Source organism: Jaculus jaculus, chromosome 7 (genome assembly GCF_020740685.1).
Source record: "Jaculus jaculus isolate mJacJac1 chromosome 7, mJacJac1.mat.Y.cur, whole genome shotgun sequence".
Lineage (NCBI taxonomy): Eukaryota > Metazoa > Chordata > Mammalia > Rodentia > Dipodidae > Jaculus > Jaculus jaculus.
The window spans coordinates 88,667,792-88,687,262 of NC_059108.1; the positions used below are offsets into that span (position 1 = coordinate 88,667,792).

The 19,471-nt window shown below is 44.0% G+C and overlaps 1 protein-coding gene across 1 annotated transcript in view; it reads left to right on the forward strand.

Moving 5' to 3' along the window:
* The window catches only part of LOC105943641, a 65,684-nt gene that overhangs the window by 5,218 nt on the left and 40,995 nt on the right, over positions 1–19,471 (forward strand). Inside the window, 4 exon segments of the mRNA XM_045155566.1 lie at positions 1,852–4,199; positions 4,290–4,472; positions 4,475–4,974; positions 4,976–5,353. Of these exon segments, the coding sequence (XP_045011501.1) occupies positions 1,852–4,199; positions 4,290–4,472; positions 4,475–4,974; positions 4,976–5,353 (3,409 nt within the window).

Consider the following 19,471-nt stretch of genomic DNA (forward strand, 5'->3'; position numbering starts at 1 on the left):
TGTAGAAGACGTGGATGGGTCGCTGGTGTCTGGATCTGTTAGTCTCAGTTGTGTGCGTTGTTGTTCTTTGTGTCTTTGTCTATAGTTCTGCTGTGGGACAGATGGTGACAACTCTCCTTAGCTTGACTCTTGACCGTGGGACTGAAGTTAAGTCTAGAGCCCATAATTTGTCAGTTGAGGTTAAAAGGAGACCCTGGCAGGTGTATTGTGCCTCTGAGTGGCCAACTTATGAGGTCGGATGTCCATCAGAAGGAACCTTTCATTCCGAGACTATTCTGGCTGTTAAAGATATTATTTTTCAGAATGGACCAGGCTCCCTTCCCGACCAAGAGTCTTATATCCTCACATGGAAGGTTTTGGTGGACAACCCCCCCCACCGTGGGTTAGGCCATGGTTGAATAAACCAAGGAACCCAAGCTCCAGAGTCCTGGCTCTCGAAAATGAAAAAAAGCCCTCTCCTGAAGGAGCCAGACCTCCCCCTCGCATCTATCCCGAGATCGAGGAGCCCCCGGCATGGCTGGAGACTCAGCCTGCCCCTCCCCCCCTTACCTAGTCCCAGGGGCTGAGGGAGGGCCCCTTGCCCTTCCGGAACCTCCACCCCCCACCCTTCCAAAACCTCTGCCCCTTGCCCTTCCTGAACCTCCTCCCCCCACCCTTCCCGAGCTCCGCCCTCCGCCCTTCCCAAGCCTCCACCCCCCACTCTTCTTGAGCCTCCGCCTCCCGGCCTACCCAAGCTTCCTCCCTCCACCCCTCCCGAGCCCCTGGAAATGGGAGGGCTGGCCACAAGGACGCGGAGCCGGAGAGACGCTACCCCAGAGAGAGCAGACAGAATTGTAACACTGCCGCTACACGAGTCAGGGCCTCCCATGCCGGGGGGCCAACTACAACCCCTTAAATATTGGCCTTTTTCAGAGGAACCTCAATGCCTCACGGGGCTGGTGGAATCTCTTATGTTTTCTCATCAGCCTACTTGGGACGATTGCCAACAGCTGTTGCAGATACTCTTCACAACCAAGGAGTGAGAGAGAATTTTAATAGAGGCCAGAAAAAATGTCCCCGGGGCCAATGGGTGGCCCACGCAGCTGCAGCATGAGATAGACAGAGGTTCCCATTGACTCGCCCTGTTTGGGACTACAATACGGCTGAAGGTAGGGAGAGCTTGAAAATCTATCACCAGGCTCTGGTGGTGGGTCTCCGAGGTGCCTCCAGAAGGCCCACCAATCTGGCCAAGGTGAGAGAGGTGATGCAGGGGCCAACGGAGTCTCCCTCAATATTTCTTGAGAGGCTCATGGAAGCTTTTAGGCGGTTCACACCCTTTGACCCCACCTCTGAGATTCAAAAAGGCTCAGTAGCACTAGCTTTCATAGGACAGTCAGCTCCTGATATCAGAAAGAAACTTCAGAGATTGGAGGGATTACAGGAAGCTGAACTGCATGATTTAGTAAAAGAGGCAGAAAAGGTATATTACAAAAGGGATACAGAAGAGGAAAAGGAGCAAAGGAAAGAAAGAGATAGAGAGGAACGCGAGGAGAGATGTGAGAAAGAGAGAGAGGAAAGGGAGGATAGGCGCAATAGATGACAAGAGAAAAATCTGACCAGGATCCTGGCCACAGTGGTGGAACAAAAAGGAGAAAGAGAGAGGAATATTCGAAAATTTAGGACAGGCCCTAGGCAGATAGGGAACCTGGGCAACAGGACCCAACTTGATAGAGATCAATGTGCCTGTTGCAAGGAGAAAGGGCACTGGGCAAGAGATTGCCCTAAGAAGAGCAGCAAAGGACCTACGGTCCTAACCCTTGAAGAAGATGAAGACTAGGGAGGACGGGGCTCAGAGCCCCTCCCTGAGCCCAGGGTAACTCTGAAGGTGGAGAGGAAGCCAGTCGAATTTCTAGTGGACACTGGCACTGAACATTTGGTACTCTTGCACCCACTGGGAGGACTAAAAGATAAAAAATCCTGGGTGCTGGGTGCTACTGGACAATGGCAATATTTGTGGACTACCTGAAGAACCATTGACCTGGGAGTGGGACAGGTAACCCACTCATTCATAGTCATCCCTGAATGCCCAGCACCTCTCCTTGGTAGGGACCTATTAATCAAGATGGGTGTTCAAATTTCCTTCAAATCAGAAAAACCAGAAGTGTCTGCTGGAGGTCGACCCATCACCGTGTTGACTCTCCAACTAGATGATGAGTATCGATTATACTCTCCCCCGGTAGAGCCTGATCAAGACCTAAAGCCCTGGTTAGAACAATTTCCCCAAGCCTGGGCAGAAACCGCAGGCATGGGCTTGGCGAAACAAGTACCCCCACAGGTCATTCAACTAAAAGCCAGTGCTACGCCAGTATCAGTCAAACAATATCCCATGAGCCAAGAGGCCTGAGAAGGAATTCGGCCCCATATTCTAAGACTGATTCAACAAGGTATTCTGGTACCAGTTCAGTCCCTCTGGAACACTCCCTTACTGCCAGTTAGAAAACCCAGGACCAATGATTACCGCCCAGTACAGGACTTGAGAGAAGTCAATAAAAGAGTACAGGACATACATCCAACTGTCCCAAACCCTTACAACCTCCTTAGTGCCCTCCCACCTGAGCGGATTTGGTATACAGTGTTGGATCTAAAAGATGCTTTCTTCTGCCTAAGATTACATTTGGACAGCCAACCTCTTTTTGCCTTCAAATGGAGAGACCCAGACACAGGAAGGACTGGGCAGCTCACCAGGACTCGTTTGCCCCAGGGGTTCAAGAACTCCCCAACCATCTTTGATGAAGCCCTATACAGGGACCTAGCCAATTTTAGAGTTCAACACCACCAGGTAACCCTCCTTCAATATGTTGATGACTTACTCCTGGCAGGAGCTACCCAGCAAGACTGCCGAAAATGTACAAAAGCGTTACTACTGGAGCTGACTGACCTTGGCTATCAAGCCTCAGCTAAGAAGGCTCAAATATGCAAAAGAGAGGTAATGTATTTGGGGTACTCCTTGCGGGATGGACAAAGATGGCTGACGGAGGCACGAAAGAGGACTGTAGTACAAATACCAGTTCCAACTATGGCCAGACAAGTTAGAGAGTTCCTGGGGACAGTTAGGTTCTGCAGACTATGGATCCCGGGGTTTGCAACCCTAGCAGCCCCCCTCTATCCACTAACTAAAGAGGAAGGAAAACTCACTTGGACCTCCGAACACCAGGGGGCATTTGATGCCATCAAGAAGGCAATATTAAGTGCGCATGTCTTAGCCCTCCCTGATGTGACTAAACTATTCACCCTTTATGTAGATGAGCGTAAGGGGATAGCCCGGGGAGTCCTAACCCAATCCTTAGGGCCATGGAGAAGACCCGTTGCCTACCTATCAAAGAAACTTGACCCTGTGGCTAGTGGATGGCCTGTATGTCTAAAAGCCATAGCAGCAGCATCCACGTTGATCAAAGATGCTGATAAGCTAAGTCTAGGGCAGAGGATAACTGTCATTGACCCCCATGCCCTGGAGAGCATTGTCTGGCAGCCCCCAGACCAATGGATGACTAATGCCCATATGACTCACTACCAGAGCCTGCTCCTCACCAACAGGATAACGTTTGCCCCACCTGCCATCCTCAACCCCACTACTCTCCTGCCTGAAGAAACTGATGAGACAGTGACTCATGACTGTCATCAACTGCTGGTTGAGGAAACTGGGATCCAAAAGGATCTTACAGATGTCCCACTGACTGGAGGAACATAAACCTGGTTCACAGATGGGAGCAGTTACATTGTAGAAGGTAAGAGGATGGCTGGGGCAGCGATAGTAGACAGAACACAAACAGTCTGGGCCAGCAGTCTGCCAGAAGGAACTTCAGCACAGAAGGCTGAATTTATGGCCCTCACACGGGCCCTGCGACTAGCTGAAGGAAAGTCCATGAATATCTACACGGACAGCAGATACGCTTTTGCTACTGCACACGTACACAGGGCCATCTATAAATAGAGAGGGCTACTTACTTCAGCAGGTAAAGAAATTAAAAACAAAGAAGAAATTCTAAGTTTGCTAGAAGCTCTACATCTACCCAAAAGACTGGCCATTATACATTGCCCTGGCCACCGAAAAGCCAAAGATTTTATCTCTAAAGGGAACCAGATGGCTGACCAAGTGGCCAAACAGGCAGCCCAGGGGATCAGCCTTCTGCCCATAATAGAAAAGCCAAAGAATCAAAAAAGTGAGCAATGATATACCCCAGATGATTGGCGAGAAGTCAGAAAGTTAGGCCAGTTCTCCGAAACTCCGGAGGGGGCCTGTTTTACCTCAGAGGGAAAAGAGATTCTACCTCAAGTGAAGGGACTAGAATACGTTCAACAAATACACCGCCTAACCCATCTGGGGGACAAACATCTACAAAAACTACTGCAGACGTCTCCTTACCATATTCTGAGGTTGCCAGAGATAGCTGGCTCAGTAGTCAAGCATTGTGTACCTTGCCAGATGGTCAATGCTAATCCTCAAGAATGCCTCCTGGGAAGAGGCTAAGAGGAGACAGCCCAGGTGCTCTCTGGGAAGTGGACTTCACTGAGGTAAAGCCAGCTAAGTATGGTAACAAGTATTTACTAGTTTTCGTAGACACTTTTTCCGGATGGGTAGAGGCTTATCCTAACAAGAAAGAAACCTCAACCGTGGTGGCTAAGAAAATACTGGAAGAAATTTTCCCAAGATTTGGGATACCCAAGGTAATAGGATCAGACAATGGTCCAGCCTTTGTTGCCCAGGTAAGTCAGGAACTGGCCAAAACATTGGGGATTAATTGGAAATTGCATTGTGCATACAGACCCCAAAGTTCAGGACAGGTAGAGAGGATGAATAGAACCATTAAAGAGACCCTCACCAAATTGACCGCAGAGACTGGCGCTAATGATTGGATAGCTCTCCTACCCCTTGTGCTCGTTAGGGTCAGAAACACACCCGGACAATTTGGACTGACCCCCTATGAACTGCTATATGGGGGGGCCTCCTCCACTGGTAGAAATAACCTCTATACATAGTACTGATGTGCCGCTTTCCCAGCCTCTGTTCTCTAGGCTCAAGGCACTCGAGTGGGTGAGACAAAGAGTGTGGAAGCGACTCTGGGAGACTTACTCAGGAGAAGGAGACTTGCAGGTCCCATATCACTTCCAGGTGGGAGATTCGGTCTATGTTAGACGCCACCACACAGGAAACCTTGAGACTCGGTGGAAGGGCCCCTACCTCATCCTACTGACCACTCCAATGGTCGTGAAAGTTGAAGGAATACCCACCTGGATCCATGCATCTCACATCAAGCCCGCTCCGCTGCTGGGCCCTGAATGGCAAGCCGAGAGGACAGACAATCCCCTTAAACTTAGGCTTCACCGTGTGGCTTCTCCTTCTCTAGCTAGGTGATGCCTCCAATCACCATGCCCCCCCAAAAGTTGACTTGGCAAGTGCTTTCTCAGATGGGGGATATAATATGGACTGCAACTAGGGAGGCGCCCCCCTGGACTTGGTGGCCTGTCCTGACCCTGGACGTATGTGCCTTGGCAGCTGGGGTAGAATTTTGGGATATCCCAGAGCTCACCCCCGAGGAGGTCTCTAGAGAAGTCCACTCTCATGTGGCTAAGCGGGCACTCACACAAGGGGTTGTCTCCCGAGGCCAATACATGGCAGACAACCCGGGGTGCAGCTCTGGGCCAGCCCAAAGTAGGATGCAGCATACTCCATTTTATGTCTGCCCCAGAACTTCCAAATGAAGTTGTGGAGGGCTAGAACAGTTATACTGTAAATACTGGGGTTGTGAGACTACAGGCAATACCTACTGGCACCCAGTTTCCTCCTGGGACCTGATCACAGTGCAGGAGGGATTAGATGGGAAAAAAGCAGTTCCTCTCAGCATCTCTTTCACTCCCCAAGGTCGTGAGTCCCGAGAATGGATAAAAGGAAAAACTTGGGGACTCAGGTTTTATATGACAGGATGGGATAAGGGCCTAACCTTCACTATACGACTCAAGATAGAGCCTCCCACCCCAAGACCAGTATGACCTAATAAAGTTCTAGTAGAACAGGGACCCCCTAACGTGGCACTGCCCGAGCTCCCACCCACGATGGCAGCCAAGACCCGTCGCATAACGACCACTAGAACCACTTTGACTAGCCCACTCTTGGAAGCCCCATACAGGACAGGACAGAGGCTCTTTAACCTTATCCAAGGGGCCTACCTCACCATAAATGCCACCAACCCCAACGCTACCTCTGCCTGCTGGCTTTGTTTATCCTCAGGACCACGCTACTATGAGGGGATGGCTACTATGGGAGAGTTTAATGTGAATAAAGAACATCATAGCCAGTGTTCATGGGAAACTAAAAACAAGTTGACTATTCCGGAGGTCTCAGGAAGGGGGGCATGTATAGGAAAGGCCCCCCGTCCCACCGACATCTTTGTAATGTTACTCTGACCTATAGTCAGACCTCAGACAACCAATATCTAGTGCCAGGGTATAACAGGTGGTGGGCATGTGATACCGGGTGTGGTGGTTTGATTCAGGTGTCCCCCATAAACTTAGGTGTCTGAATGCTAGGTTCCCAGCTGATGGATATTTGGGAATTAATGCCTCCTGGAGGGAGTGTATTGTTGGGGTGGGCTTATGGGCTTTATAGCCAGTTTCCCCATGCCAGTGTCAGGCACACCCTCCTGTTGCTGTGGTCCACCTTCTGTTGGCCAGGGGGTGATGTCCACCCTCTGCTCATGCCATGTTTTCCCCTGCCATCATGGAGCTTCCCCTCGAGCCTGTAAGCCAAAATAAATCTCTCTTTCCCAGAAGCTACTCTTGGTTGGGTGATTTCTACCAGCAATGTGAACCGGACTGCAACACCAGGCTAACTCCCTGTGTTTCTACCTCAGTTTTTAACCCACCCAAAAATTTCTGTATAATGGTCCAGCTTGTTCCCCGGGTTTACTACCATCTTGAGGAAGTAGTCATTGATGAATATGACTATCATCCCACCCAATCCAAAAGGGAGCCTGTGACCCTTACCCTAGCAGTCATGCTTGGCTTAGGGATAGCCACCATTGTGGGGACAGGGACCACAGCCCTGGTCATGGGACCACAATTAGAAAGAGGGCTTGGTGAACTACATGCTGTCATAACTGAGGATCTCCAAGCTTTAGAGAAATCTGTTAGTAATCTAGAGGAGTCCCTGACCTCTTTATCCGAAGTGGTCCTATAGAACCAGAGGGGATTAGACCTACTGTTCCTAAAAGAAGGCGGATTATGTGCAGCCTTAAAGGAAGAATGTTGCTTTTATGTAGATCACTCAGGAGCTATCAGAGACTCCATGAGCAAACTCAGGGAAAGACTAGAAAAACGTCAAAGGGAGAGGGAAACTGACCAAGGATGGTTTGAGGGATGGTTCAACAAGTCCCCCTGGATGGCTACTCTGCTTTCCACCCTGATGGGAACTGTAATGGTTTTGCTCCTGATGCTTTCAGTTGGGCCTTGCATACTTAATAAGATTTTTACTTTTGTTAGAGAATGAGTGAGCGTGGTCCAGATCATGGTACTTAGACAACAATACAAGGGCCTTCAGAGCAAAGAGGAAGCTTACATTTAGTCCTTCCAGTTCTAGGATTAGAACTATTAACAAGAAAAGAAGTTGGAAATGAAAGTCCCAAGAATCCAGAAGCCCAGAAATACTATCACGCTCCAAAGGGAGCTTAAGCAGGCCCCTGAATACCTCAAATTCCAGGCTTTACTCTCTGTTGGAAGTAAGCAGAGAATCCCTCTTCTCATTATATCAGAACCTGCTCCTAATATAAAACTAGGTAAAAAGGGCGTGAGATAGCCCTCAAGGATGGGAAATGAGTAATGAAGTAAACTGCTTATTTGGTTTCTGTAAATAGCCTGCACCATAAGCCTTAATAGCCCACACCATAAGCCATAGCAGCCTGCCTTAGACCACACTTTGCCACCTCCACCCAAGGACCCGCGCAAATGCTGACCACCGAGGTCATAGGAAACTGATTGGTCCACGGGGGGCTTGAGCAACTTAAACTAATTGGCTTAGAAACTATGGAGTGGCACAAACTGACTGGCTCACACCCTGCGGGCCCCTGATTGTTAAAAAATGATTGGTCTAATGCACAGGCTTTTTAGAAATCCTATAAAAACTGTCCCGTTCCTGCATTCGAGGCTCTGCAGTCCTCTACCCCTGCGTGGTGTACGACTGTGGGCCCCAGCGCGCTTGTAATAAAATCCTCTTGCAGTTTGCATCAAGACCACTTCTCGTGAGTGATTTGGGGTGTCGCCATATCCGGGCAGAGCATGGGGTCCCCGTTTTGGGGGTCCTGCAATACCAAAACCAGAAAAAGACAGAACAAAAAAAGAAAATTACAGACTAATCTCCCTCATGAGCATAGAAACAAAAATTCTAAACAAAATATTGTCAAACAGAATATAAGAATATATCAAAAATATTCTTCACCCTGGCCAAGTTGGCTTTATCCCAGGGATGCAGGGATGGTTCAACATATGAAAATCAATAAATGTAATACATCATATAAATGGTCTGGATAACAAAAATCACATGATCATCTCAATAGATGCAGAAAGGGCATTCAAGAAAATCGAACTTCCTTTCATGGTAAAGCATTACAGAACTGGTACTAGAAGGAACATATCTCAACATAATAAAAGCTATTTATGACAAACCTACAGCCAACATAATACTAAAATGGTGAAAAACTCAAAGCTTTTCCACTAAATTCAGGAACAAAACAATGGTGTCCACTGTTCCCACTTTTATTTAATATAGGACTGGAAGTCTTAGCTGTAGCAATAAGGCAAGGGACACTCATAAAAGGGATACAAATTGAAAGGGAAGAGATCAAATTATCACTATTTGCAGATGATATGATTTTATACATAAAAGACCATAAAAACTCTACCAGAAAACTGTTAGCGCTGATAAACACTTTTAGCAACGTAGCAGGATACAAAATAAATGCACATAAATCAGTAGCTTTCCTATATACTAACAACAAAGATGCAGAGAATGAAATCAGGGAATCATCCCCATTTACAATTGCCTCAAAAAAAAAAAAAATAGAGTACCTTGGAATAAACTTAACTAAGGTATGGAAGGAGTTCTACAATGAGAACTTTAAAACACTCAAGCAAGAAATTGCAGAAGACACAAAGAAATGGGAAGATATCACATATTCTTAGATTGGAGGAATCAATATTGTGAAAATGTCAATCTTATCAAAAGCAATCTACACATTTAATTCAATACCCATTAAAATACCAATGGCATTCTTCACAGGAATAGAAAAAATTCCTAAATCTCATTTGCAAGTATAAAAAACCTCAAATCGCCAAAACAATTTTAAGCAACAAAAATAAGGCTGGTGGTATCACCATACCCAATTTTAAGTTATATTACAAAGCCATAGTAACAAAAACAGCACGCTATTGGCACAAAGACAGACACATAAATCAATGGAACAAAATAGAAGACCCAGATGTTAATCCAGGCAGATATAGCCATTGGATTTTTGACAAAAATGCCAAAAATATTCATTGGAGAAAAGATAGCATCTTCAACAAGTGGTGCAGGGAAAACTGGATATCTATATGCAGAAAGATGAAAATAGATCCTTGTCTTTCTCCATGCACAAGAATCAAATCCAAGTGGACCAGAGACCTTAATATCAGACCCGAAACTCTGAAATTGCTAGAAGAAAAGGTAGGAGAAACATTTCAACCTATTTGCATAGGTAAAAACTTTCTGAATATAACCCCAATTGCTCAGAAAATAAAACCACTAATCAACTACTGGAATCTCATGAAATTACAAAGCTTTTGTACAACAAAGGACACTGTGAATAGAGCAAACAGACAACCTACAGAATGGGAGAAAATATTTGCCAGTTACACATCAGACAGAGGATTAATATCCAGAATATACAAAGAACTCAAAAAACAGAACAATAAGAAATCAAACAACCCAATCAAAAAAATGGGCTATGGAATTAAATAGTGAGTTCTCATTGGAAGAAATACAGATGGCATATAAACACCTAAAAAAAAAAAAAAGTGTTCTACATTCTTAGCCATCATGGAAATGCAAATTAAAACTACCACAAGATTCCATCTCTCTCCCATCAGAATGGCTACCATCAAGAAAACAAATGACAATAAATGTTGGCGAGGATGTGGTAAAAGGGGAGCCCTTGTGCACTGTTGGTGGGAATGTAATCCGGTACAGCCAATGTGGAAATCAGTGTGGAGGTTCTTGAGACAGATAAAAATAGATTTGCCATATGATCTAGCTATAGCACTCTTCGGCATATATCCTAATGACTCTTCTCACTACCTTTGAGATACGTGCACAACCATGTTTATTGCTGTTCTACTCACAATTGCTAGGAAATGGAACAAACCTAGATGTCCATCCAGGATGAATGGATAATAAGGATGTGGTAGATCTACACAATGGAATTCTATTCAACAGTAAAGAAAAATGAAATTATGAATTTGCAAGGAAATGGATGGATCTGGATAGGATTATACTAAGTGAGGCAACCCAGGCTCAGAAAGCCAAACGACACATGTTGTCTCTTTTATGTGGATTCTAGCTACAAATGTATAGACTTGTGTGTGATCTGGAACCAAAAATCAGTAGTAGAGGCCCATAAGCTAGAAAAAAGCTATAAGGGATGGAGGAGAGGGAATTTCTTAAGAGGATGGTATTATATATATATGTCAGTAGAAGAACAGATTACAGGGAGGGGGGTCTAAATGAGGTCAGGGGAAGAGATTGTATAAAAGAAGGCAGGGGGAGGGTCAATCAAAATTCAAGATATTCTGAATAAGACATATGAAAATCTACTTTCTTAAAATGTACATCCAGAAGCCATAGATTGTTACTAGAAAATTTTAAGTGCCTGGGATGGGATATGTTCCAATGAGTCATTGGCCAGAGAGGTCCCTGTTGCCTCTACTACATTACAGGCTATTTCCAAGGCTCTTGGTTCCCCATGAGAAAGAGATGGTAAGACCCTATTGCTGAAAAGTTCACATGCCTGAGCAGCAAAGTCACTGAGAAATCAAGTTGGTACTGGGCAGAAAACCTTCTACCTGTAGCCCAGACAACTGAAAGCTGGAAAATGCTGCACTGTATGCAGTCTTATGGGAGTCAGAAGTCACTGGAGGTGAAAACAGTGAACACTGGAAACCTCGAGTTTGGCCAGATAGACCAAATGACAATGAGTGCAATAGTGGCATATCTGCTCTGGGGGAAACCAACTGTTCTCTAATTGGACTGAAGGCCCACTCTAAGGGAGGGAATATGTGCCTGGTACTGAAAACCTAATCAAAACCCTATGGCAGGGGAAGTCATGAGCCTTAGGGGTATAAAGCCTGCTCTTGTCTGGATAAGTGCATATATTACTCTCACAAAATTGCCCTGAAAACACTACATTTAATGTTCATATATTAATGCTACTTCACTTTTGGTTAGAGAAGCTTCTCTTTTCAGATGATGATGACCACGGGATGACCCAAAAGGCAACATAGTGCTGAGAAGAAGGAATGGAGGAATGTCCAGCACTGAAACATGTCTATCACACCCTCCAAGGCTCAGGGTCTATTGCAGAAGAGGTGGCAGAAAGAATATAAGAGCCAAAGGAAAGGTACCACTCCTTACATACAATTGTCCAGACAGAATTTGGCCTCTATATCCAAGACCTCGCAGTGCCTAGCAATACACACACAAGATCCTCATAATAGGAGAAAAAGATGATGACATCAAATTAAAAGAGAGACTAATGGAGAGAGGGAGGTGATATGACAGAGAGCAGAGTTATGAAGGAGAAAGTGGGGAAGGGGCGGGGAGGGGAGGAGAGGGAAATACCAGGTTTGTTCTAAGTATAGAAGTTGTCAATAATATATATATATATAGTTTTTAAATTATTTATTTATTTATTTGAGAGCAACAGACACAGAGAGAAAGACAGACAGAAGGAGAGAAAGAGAATGGGCATGCCAGGGCTTCCAGCCTCTGCAAATGAATTCCAGATGCGTGCGCCCCCTTGTGCATCTGGCTAACGTGGGACCTGGGGAACCGAGCCTCGAACCAGGGTCCTTAGGCTTCACAGGCAAGTGCTTAACCGCTAAGCCATCTCTCCAGCCCTATATTTATTTTTTTTAAATACTAAGGTTTTTATTAAGGATGGATTTTAGGTTCTGTGCAATATCCTGTCACCCAAAAACATTCCTAAATTCCAAAGTTCTGTACTGGGTAATGTAAATAAAATTATTAATGCATTGATCAGCTTTCTATTAGCATAACAAAATACCTGTGATAACTTAATAAAGGGAAAAGGCCATTTTGAATGTTTCCATACATGATTGATGTGCCCTGCTCCTTTGGGGCCTGTGGCAAGGCAGCACATCATGGCAGAGAGTACATTGTAGAAAGATGCTGCTCACCTCAAAGACTGAAGGATCACCTCAAGCAAGTAAAAGAATAGAAGAGTTTTGGGTCCCATAATCCTCTTCCAGTATAAGTACATTGTTTCAGTTGCCTTTACATTGATGTGAAAAAGCACCCTGCCAAAGTCAGCTGGTAGAATGAAAGGATTTATTGTGACTTACAATCTCAAGGGAAAGCTTCATGATGACAGGGGAAAGCATGACATGAGAAGAGGCTGGACATCACTTCTGGCACAGCTGGTGGAAAACAGAAGCAGGGGAGTGAGCCAAACTCTGGGAAGGGAGAGCTGGCTATAATATCCCCCAGAACCACATTACCTCTAGCAAGGCTCCAACTCCTAAACTGCCATCAGCTGGAGACTAAGCATTCAGAACACATGAGTTTATGGGCAACATCTGATTCAAACCACAATATTCAACCCTGGCCCCCATAAACTCATAACCATCTCAATGTAAAAAAATTCATTCAGTTCAACTTTAAAGTTCTCAAAACTTTTTGAAAATGCTTTTATTTGCCAGGTATGGTGGTATACTTCATTAAAACCAGCACTTGGGGGCTGGAGAGATGGCTTAGCAGTTAAGCGCTTGCCTGTGAAGCCTAAGGACCCCGGTTCGAGGCTCGGTTCCCCAGGTCCCACGTTAGCCAGATGCACAAGGGGGCGCAAGCGTCTGGAGTTCGTTTGCAGTGGCTGGAGGCCCTGGCGTGCCCATTCTCCCTCTCTCTCTATCTGCCTCTTTCTCTCTGTGTCTGTTGCTCTCAAATAAATAAAAAATAAAAAATAAAAAAAAACAGCACTTGGGAGGCAGAGGTAGTTCCTGGGAGTTCAAGGCCAGTCTGAGGCTGCATAGTGAATACCAGGTCAGCCTGGGCTAGAGCAAAAAACAACAACAAATTTTTTCATTTATTTATTTATATGTGCAAGGGTGGTGGAGAGAATGAGCACACCAGCACTTCTAGCTGCTGCAAATGAACTCCATATGCATGTGCCACTTTGTTCATCTGGCTTTACATGGGTAGTGGGGAATTGAACCTGAGCTTTTGTGCTTTATAAGCAAGTACCTTAACTACTAAGCCACCTCTTCAGCCCCAGTTTTTTTTCTTTATTTAACTTTTTTATATTTTTTAATTGACAACTTCCATAATTGTAAACGCTATTCCATGATAATCCCCTCCCTCCTCCCACTTCCCCTTTGAAACTCCACTCTACATCATATCCCACCCCCTCAATCAGTCCCTCCTTTATTTTGATGTCATCATCTTTTCCCCATGTTATGATGGTCTTGTGTAGGTAGTGTCAGGTACTGTGAGGTCATGGATATCCAGGCCATTTTGTGACTGTAGGAGCACTTTGTAAGGATTCCTACCCTTCCTTTGGCTTATGTTCTTTCTGCCACAACAGACTCTGAGCCTTGGAAGGTGTGAAAGAGATATTTCAGTGATGAGCACTCCTCTATCACTTCTTCTTAGCACCATAGTGCCTTCTGAGTCATCCCAAGGTCACTGTCATCTGAAAAGAGAAGCTTCTCTAACCAAAAGTGAGAGTAGCATTAATATATGGGTATGAGCATTAAGAGAAGTGCTTATTGGGCAATTTGGTGAGCATAGTATATACATTTAGCCAGATGCCAGGAGATATTACACCCCTAGGGCTCCTGACTACCCCTGTTGTAGGTTTTCAGTATCAGGGATGCATTCCCACCCATGGAGTGGGCCTCCAGTCCAATTAGAGGATGGTTGGTTTCCCCCATAACAGATATACCACTATTGCAGCCATTGGCTCATTTGGCCTGGCGAGCTTCGTTTAAGACTTGCAATGTCCATTGTTGAGTATCTTCATGGGTGATTTCTCTCTCTCCCATTGAACTGAATGTAGCATACCTTTTTCCAGCTTTCTGTCAGCTGGTCTATGTGGAGAAGGTTTTCAGCTCATGTCCAGAAGGATTTCTCAGTGAACTTGCAGCCCAAGTATGTGGAGTCTTCAGCAATAGGGTCTTACCGTGTATTCCCGGTGGGAAACCAATGGCCTTGGCAATGGTATGTAATGTTTTGTGGTTATCAAGGACCTCCCTGGCCAACAACTCACTGGAAAGTATTCCATCCCTGGCACTGAAATTGTTCTAGTAATAATCTATGGCTTCTGAGTATTCCATTGTCCAAAAAAGTAGGTTTTCATGCAACTTATTTATATCCTCTTAGGTTTTGATTAGCCCTCCCTCCACCTTTTCTTTATTCAGTGACTTCCCCTGACCTCACTAAGGCCTTTTCACCCCCATTAATCTGTTCTTCTACTTACATATATACAGTACCATCCTATTAAGTCCCCCCTCAATCCCTTTAAATTCCCTTTATATGTCATTTCTAGATTACTGGCCTCTGCTGCTGAGTTTTATTCCTACTCACACAGAAGTCCAATCATTTGTAGCAGGGATCCACATATGAGACAGAACTTGTGATGTTTGGCATTCTTGGCCTGGGTTACCTCACTTAATATAATACTTTCTAGATCCATCCATTTTCCTGCAAATTTCATAACTTTTTTTTTCTTTTTTTTTGCTACTGAGTAGAACTCCATTGTGTAAATGTCCCACATCTTCATCATCGATTTATTAGTTGAGGGACATCTAGGCTGGTTCCATTTCCTAGCCATTGTGAATAGAGTGGCAATAAACATGGCTGAGCAAGTATCTCTAAGGTAATGAGATGAGTCCTTAGGATATATGCCTAGGAGTGCTATAGCTGGGTCATATGATAGATCTATTTTTAGCTGTCTTAGGTACCTGCACACTGATTTCCACAATGGCTGGACCAGATTGCATTCCCACTAACAGTGTAGAAGGGTTCCTCTTTTTCCACATCCTTGCTAGCATTTATGGTCATTTGTTTTCATGATGGTAGCCAATCTGACAGATGTGAGATAGAATCTCAATGTAGTTTGAATCTGCATTTCCCTGATGACTAGGGATGTAGGAAAAATTTTTAGATGTTTATATGCCATCTGTATTTCTTCTTTTGAGAACTCTCTATTTAGTTCCATAGCCCATATTTTAATTGGGTTCTTTGATTTCTTATTTAATTTTTTGAGTTCTTTGTATTGTAATGGGATCCGGTGTTATACAAATAAGACCACTGACTCACAGAGTACTGGTTAAAAGCCAATGCATCAGAGCCACACCCAAGAAGTTGGGATCTCTAACTGAAGCCCTGAACTGTTCAGTGTCAGCTTTTATTGGAAATAACCACATGATGTTTATAGTAAAAACAGGATGGAAGTTAAACCCAAAGTTGCATACTTTGGCTACATACTTTGAGATACAGGAAACTCATTGTACATTCCATAGAGGGATTATCCCATTCCTTAGGTAACAGTAAACATCTGCATTGCATAGAGGGATCATCCAATTCCTTAGGTAACAGCAAATACCTGCATTGCATAAAGGGATTATTCCATTCCTTACATATTCCATTTTCCATATATATCCTAGCTATTAATTCTTTATCAGATGTATAGCAGGCAAAGATTTTCTCCCATTCTGTAGGTTATCTCTTTTCCCTATTCACAGTGTCCTTTGCCATACAAAAGCTTTGTAATTTCATGAGATCCAGTGGTTGATCTGTGGTTTTATTTCCTGAGCAATTGGGTTACATTCAGAAAGTCTTTGCCACTACTGTAGCAGAGAGCTTCAGGTTCACTGAGATGAATTTCCAGACCAGGCACAGTTATGGAGGAAGGGATTTATTGAAGCTTACAGATCCAGGGTAAGTTCCATAATGGCAGAAGAAACTGGCCTGATTTCACAGGACCAAGCACACAGAGAGAAGCACAAGCCTAAAAATCAAAAGCCACACAGCACACTTCAGGAAGTCCAGGTAGGCACACATTGTGCATCTTTAGATTGAAATCTCCAACCCACCACCACACCTTAGGGCTGGACCCTAAGATCCACCCAGTGAAACTGACTCCAGCCAGTGGCTGCAGATCCAAACTACAAGCTAATAAAACACCAAATATACTTGGGGGCCAACTATTGAAACTACCACATTCTGCCCCTGGCCCCCAATAGATTCAAAGCCATCACACATTGTAAATTGTATTCAGTCCAATTTCAAAGGTCCTTATAGTCTTGACCAAGTTAAGATAGTGAGCCCTGTAAAATCAAGCAAGTTAAATACCAACATATAAATGCACAGAGGAAACATTTTCTACTGGCATAAGGCATAGCAGAGAGACTAAAACAATGCAAACTCAACCACCATCAAACAAACATCAAACTTCTGCACTTCAAGTCCAATACAACCATAGGCTGACAGTCTCCAGATTTTCCAATGCTGCCCCTCCAGCTGGGCAGAGTAGCCAGGGAACACTTCCATCCCAGGCCAACAGTATGCTCCATGGTAGCCCTTGTATAGTCCTGATATATCCAAAACATCTTTAGGTCTTCATGCAAACCACGGTCCATCTTCCAAAGGCTCTTCCAGCCTATCGGGGTATCAGGCTCTGCCTCATGCCATATTTCAGCAGTGGCTCCTGGAACCATGTGCACTTCATGACCACTCCACACATTTTTCATAATTTCAAAACCAGCTGTGCATGACACAGCCATATTCTTAACTCAGGGACAAAATTGTAACCTTGAAAAGCAGATTCCTTCTCCAGTCAACTCTTTCCAAAAGAGTTTGCATTTCTATGATAGTCTTTCCTCAGGCATATGGTCCATTGTTTTAATGTGAAGCAGTTGGGCCATCTTCCTTAAGGTTGCTAATGTGTTTGACAATAGCAGGTTCAGTAACCTAGGACCAGTCTCAGTGCCTGTATTTTTAAATTGCTTGAGGTTATCCAGCTTAAAAATCTTAAATCTCTCAGCCCAACTATCTTTATCCAAGCACATCAGTCCATTACAAATTTAACCTTGACCAAAGTCTCTGGGCCTGGGCATCAGAATGCAGCCAGACCTTATGCCAGTATTCCAGTTCCAACAAACTCCTCTGTAGTCTTTCCTTCCCCTTAGAAAGCTCACAAACCAAGCCTCAAATTTCAATACTGGCTGAGCTTAGCCTTCTCAAACTCTCATCAGAATAGTCAACAAAACTTGCCTTATCACTCCAGATGGCATCTTTAGTTGCAAGCACCAAGTCTATGCCCATTCCTCCAAAACAAAAGTCCCAAAAGACCAACATACACATGGTCAGGTTCATCTAAGCCCACTCCTCAGTACCAACTTCTGTAGCAGACAGCTTTAGGTTCACTGAGATGAACTTTCAAACCAGACACAGTTATGGAGGAAGGGGTTTATTGAAACTTATAAATCCAGGGAAAGTTCCACAATGGCAGAAGAAGCTGGCCTGCTTTCACAGGACCAAACACAGAGAGAGAAGCACAAGCCTGAAAATCAAAAGCCACAGCAAGCACACTTTAGGAAGTCCAGCTAGGCGGCTCGGTTCCCCAGGTCCCACGTTAGCCAGATGCACAAGGGGGCGCACGCGTCTGGAGTTCGTTTGCAGTGGCTGGAAGCCCTGGCGCGCCCATTCTCTCTCTATCCCTCTATCTGTCTTTCTCTCTGTGTCTGTCACTCTCAAATAGATAAATAAATAATGAACAAAAAATATTTAAAAAAAAAAAATTTGAATATCTATAGATTGAAATCTTAAACTACCACCACACCAAAGGACTGGACCCTAAGATCCACCCAGTGACACTACCTCCAGCCAGTGGCTACAGATCCAAACTACAAGCTAATAAAACACTAAATATATTGGGGACCATCTATTCAAACTATCACAAAAACCAACAATGGTGAAGGGTATCCCATACTTTTTTCTCCAGCAGTTCAGTGTCAGGTTGGATATTAAGGCCTTTGATCCATTTAAACTTAATTCTTATGCATGGAAAGAGATAAGGATCTATTTTCATCCTTCTACAGATACATATCCAGTTTTCCCAGCACCATTTGTTAAAGAGGCTATGTTTTCTCCAATGAGCATTTTTGGCATTTTTGTCAACGATCAGGTGGCTATAGCTACCCAGACTTACATCTGTTCCATTGATGTACATGCCTGTTTTGTGCCAGTACCATGCTATTTTCGTTGCTACGATTCTGTAATATAGATTAAAATCAGGCATGGTAATACCACCAGCCTTATTTTTCTGGCCTAAAATTGTCTTAGATATCCAAGGTTTGTGTTTCCAAATGAATTTTTGGATTGCTTTTCCTATTTCTGTGAAAAATGCCATTGGAATTTTGACAGAGATTGCATTGAATGTGTAGACTGCTTTTGGTAAGATTGCCATTTTCACAATATTGACACTTCCAATCCAAGAACAAGGGATGCCTTTCCGCAATTTCTTGCTTGAGTGTTTTAAAGTTTTCATTGTTGAGATCCTTCACTTCCTTATTTAGGTTTAGTCCAAGGTATTTATTTATTTATTTTATTTTATTTTATTTTATTTTTTTATGCAATTGTGAATGGGAGTGATTCTTTGATTTCATCCTCTGTGTGTTTGTTGTTAGCATATATGAAGGCTACTGATTTCTGTGTGTTTATTTAGTATCCTGCTACATAGCTATAGGTATTTATCAGCTCTAACAGTTTGCTGGTAGAGTCTTTAGGGTCCTTTATATATAGAATCATGCTTTCTGCAAACAATGATAACTTGATCTCTTCCTTTCCAATTTGTATCCATTTTATGTGTGTCTCTTGTCTTGTTGCTATGGCAAAGACTTCCAGTACTATATTTTAAAAAAGTGGGGACAATGGACACCCTCATCTTGTTCCTGATTTTAGTGGAAAAGCTTCAAGTTTTTTTCCATTTAGTCTCATGTTGTCTGTAGGTTTATCATAAATAGCCTTTATTATGTTGAGATATGTTCCTTCTATTCCCAGGTTCAAGGGATGATGGATTTTATCAAATGCCTTTTCTACATGTATTGAGATGATCATGTGATTTTTGTCCTTCAGTCTATTTATAGAATGTATTACATTATCAATTTGTAT